Here is a 3,601-nt window from a genome sequence, read left to right on the forward strand (position 1 = left end):
AATTCGGATGATAAGAATCAGGAGGTGGGAAACAGAAGAAATTCCATACACAAAGAGCAAGACGACCTAATTGTTGTAATGGTATACAACAGATGAGATCTAATACTTGTTCACTGCTTAACCTGTCTGGATTGCAAGCTATATATTGACACAAATTTGCTGACAGATTTGCTACTCTTAACACGATATCACTGTTGAATACCATCTCTTGAGTTTTCGTCTTTGTCTTGGCTTCTGCAGCTGTTTTGCACAAGGGTTTTCTCAATCCAATCAACAGGGTTTTCTGTTTTATTACCGAATTACCTGGACAGAGAAATTATTTTGAATGGCATGTGAACAAGGAGGTCAACACTCGGTGTTTATGAGGTCAACTTTGAGAAGTTTGACTTTTTCAACTACACCAACAACTACCATGTCTTTTGCATGTTCTCAAACTCCGACAGAAAAAACACTATCATCAGTGCGTACACGAGGTTAAAATACTCTCCACAGAAAAAACAGTGAAAATTTATTCAAATTGGATTTTTATATGTGAAGGGCAATTGATTGTACTGGTACAACATCATTTGCCTGAGGAATTCTGCTACTGTTGATCAATTATCTGACAAATGGAGGCAGGATCATCGCTCCGCTTCAGCATCTCCTCGTGCAAGTGAGTAGTAATCTTCTTGGCTATTGACCAATTGACGGACCACAAAACATTCTACCCCATTGCGGAAAATGCAACAAAGTGACGGGAAGAGTACAATTTATGATCATAAGTCCCATGATGGAAATTCCTGTTTCCTTTGAGAAAGGAGTGAAACCTGAAAAGAGTAACAATTGTGTCACAACTGCACCTATTGTGCCACCACTTCCTGTCATTCCTGCAATTACTCCTAGTGACCTGCAAAGAGACATGACAGGAATTTTAAATGTGGCTTATACAAGAAAATGCTGCTTACCAGGTTTAAGATTGGGATAAATGAAAGGCTTGCCTTTTAGAAACGAAAGGAACCACACCAAATGTCAGACCAGAAGCAGCTTGAACAAACAAAGAGAAGCCACACATCACCAAAAATGAAGCAGACAGCGAGTTAACTCGTCCAAGAATAACACATAGTATCCCAGCCATTGTTTGCACTACCCACAAACTCCATAATCTTCCCCTAATGCCATACCTCCTGCCCATTTCATCAGATATTACTCCTCCAATTGGTCTCGACAGAAAATTTGCCAACCCAAAACTTGCCGCAATTGCACCGGCAGTCTGAATCTTAAGATTGAATCTGTCGTAAAAATATTGCGCGATGATATTATCAACCGTTAGTTCCACCCCAAAGCAAAAGCCATATGTCAATGCCAATATCCAGCCTCTATAATTTTTCAGCCCCAGGCAAAGAATTCTTAAGAAACTATCCTTGGGTGAGGCATCCTCTTCCTCTGCGACTTTTCGGAAATGGTTGCAGTTCCCATTTGGCAAGTCCTGACCGTTGTATAATACCATGCACGCCGTCACTAATTGAAGCGAAGCGGGTAAAATGAACGCCACACGCCAAGCTGTAAAAGATGTAACCCCTAAGCTAGTAATGTATGAGTAAATGAGTGGCATGAGAAGTTGCGTAGCACCGGATCCGACATTAGCCCATCCGGCTGCGAACCCATTTGCGAGGCCAACAACATTACCAGAGAACATTGAACTCATCCAAAACTGATTCGAAACAAAATTTCCGATGAGAAATCTTAGTAGGATGAAATCCCGAGGTGATGAAGCAAGAGAAGTTGCGAAAACAATCGGTGCAGTTAGAATTGATAACGCGGATGAAGCAAGGCGAGGTCCAAAAAGGTCACAAGCCGGACCCATAAGAAGCCGGGAGACTATTGAGCCACAAAATGAAGCAATCCCAGCATTCCCAATATCAGAATCTGTTAGGTTCAGATTGTCACGGATCACAGGAATCAAAGGAGGAATAGCAAATGTTGAAAAGAAACATGAGAACAGAGATATCCATGCAAGATGGAAAGCTCGCATATGAGGCGGTGCCGCCGAAAATAACCGAAATTCAGTCGCTTTGCTATCTTTATCGACTCGAAGAGAAAACTTGGTTTCGTTCTGAATCAATCCTTCCATCTCTACAACGAATGAGAACTTCCCCTCTGAAGTCGTGATTCCAATGAGAACTAGCGGGATTCAGGCTTGAGCTAGGCGACTTTCAGTCATAAACCTCTGTTGGGTTTAACTCTGGTTGTTGTTGGAGTCATCAAGAACTTCTTGTTTTGGTCGCAAGATTTTGGCTGAGCTCTTAAATACCTTGAATATCTTGCTAAAAAAATCTTTATGCACTTAATGATACAATGAATGCTTATAAATTAAATGCAATTATTATAGAGATATGTTTGAGATTATTAGCTTAAATGAAGCATTGGAGTTTCATATTTCTGTTGCTATCCAAATCATTGCTGAGTTTCTTAGCTGAGCTCTACGAATGTTCCATATACTATTATTAGCCTTTAACCAAATACAGTTACAGTCGTTTGTCATAGATTTCCTAATAATTGAGAATTCCTAATAAAACCTTAAATAATCAACCATTTGTTGGGCATTTTTGGGTTTTATTAACGTTAGACAATGCATTGAAATCTTGAATCAATTATTTTTGGGGACTCTTTTGATATTTGTTGGAAAGGACGGTTGTGGTTTGAAGTTGAGCCGTACCAAAACATCCCAACTAACTTCCAAGGAAACGAAATTTCTAGGAAGGATCCTTCCAGAATTTGTCAGCTTGGGATGAAAAGACATACGGATTGTGCCATGTTGGACCTACTTACTTACTCTGGAGTCTGGACAGTTGGCACAAATTTGGCATAAGGAGATATTTGAATGCGAAAGTGTTTTAGTTTCGTCTATAAGTTGAAGGTTAAATTTCATCGCGTTTCTAGGGGCCACTCAAAAGGATTTAGGGGCCATCAATTTATACCCATCCAAAGACTCTAGTTAAGGGATACCCTATATGATATTGAAGTTACATAAATGCCTTTCTGGTAAAACCGTATAAAAACCAAATAAAAAAAAATTCTACTCATTTCAACTCTTCTTCTTCCAGTTTCATATCTTCCGATTGTGGAAGAAAAAAAACTTTCCCTCGTTCAACCGAAACATCGCCGCGAATCGTAAAATCAAAACATCGTCGATTCGTTTATTAAACAATGGATAAGGGAAATGAAACCCACAGACCTAGAACCAAAAATGTTGCTCGGGGTATCGATCCAAAGATTGGGATTTTAGCAACAAAATAAAGAAATTCTTGCTGCAAATGAAGAAGAACGCGAAGAACGCGAAGAACAAGTACCCGGCAATGTAGTCGGTGGTGGCGATTCCGATAGTCAAACACTTCGTCAACTTCAAATGTCCCCAATTAGGTAAGAATCTATCATTTTTGGTGTTTATTTCGCTTTAATTCGACGAATCGAGAAAAAAAATTTCTAGGATTTTCGGTTTTTTATCCAGATTCGGGTGATATTCATGCTTATTTACTTCCGAATGTAGTCGTGTTCTTCGTTTCTCAAGAACATCGACAGTATTCGGGAGATATATTTGTTGGTTATCTGCCGAATATTGTTG

At 39.5% G+C, this 3,601-nt stretch overlaps 1 protein-coding gene across 3 annotated transcripts; it reads right to left on the reverse strand.

Annotated features, from left to right (window-relative positions):
* Nucleotides 1–482: 482 nt before the first annotated feature.
* Nucleotides 483–2,552, reverse strand: LOC113321701 (high affinity nitrate transporter 2.5-like). Of its 3 annotated transcripts, none has more exons than XM_026569603.1 (2): nucleotides 978–2,547; nucleotides 483–886 (listed from the first exon to the last, which is right to left on the reverse strand). In XM_026569603.1, the coding sequence occupies exons 1-2, from the start codon at nucleotides 2,108–2,110 to the stop codon at nucleotides 673–675; spliced, it is 1,347 nt and encodes a 448-aa protein (XP_026425388.1). In that variant the 5' UTR covers nucleotides 2,111–2,547; the 3' UTR covers nucleotides 483–672. The 3 variants fall into 3 exon arrangements, with proteins under 3 accessions (XP_026425388.1, XP_026425390.1, XP_026425389.1); XM_026569605.1 differs by having other exon boundaries at nucleotides 670–806; nucleotides 945–2,551; XM_026569604.1 differs by having other exon boundaries at nucleotides 686–806; nucleotides 978–2,552.
* Between the last annotated feature and the right edge of the window lie 1,049 nt (nucleotides 2,553–3,601).

The sequence above is a fragment of the Papaver somniferum genome, chromosome 11 (assembly GCF_003573695.1).
Source record: "Papaver somniferum cultivar HN1 chromosome 11, ASM357369v1, whole genome shotgun sequence".
Taxonomy (NCBI): Eukaryota; Viridiplantae; Streptophyta; class Magnoliopsida; order Ranunculales; family Papaveraceae; genus Papaver; species Papaver somniferum.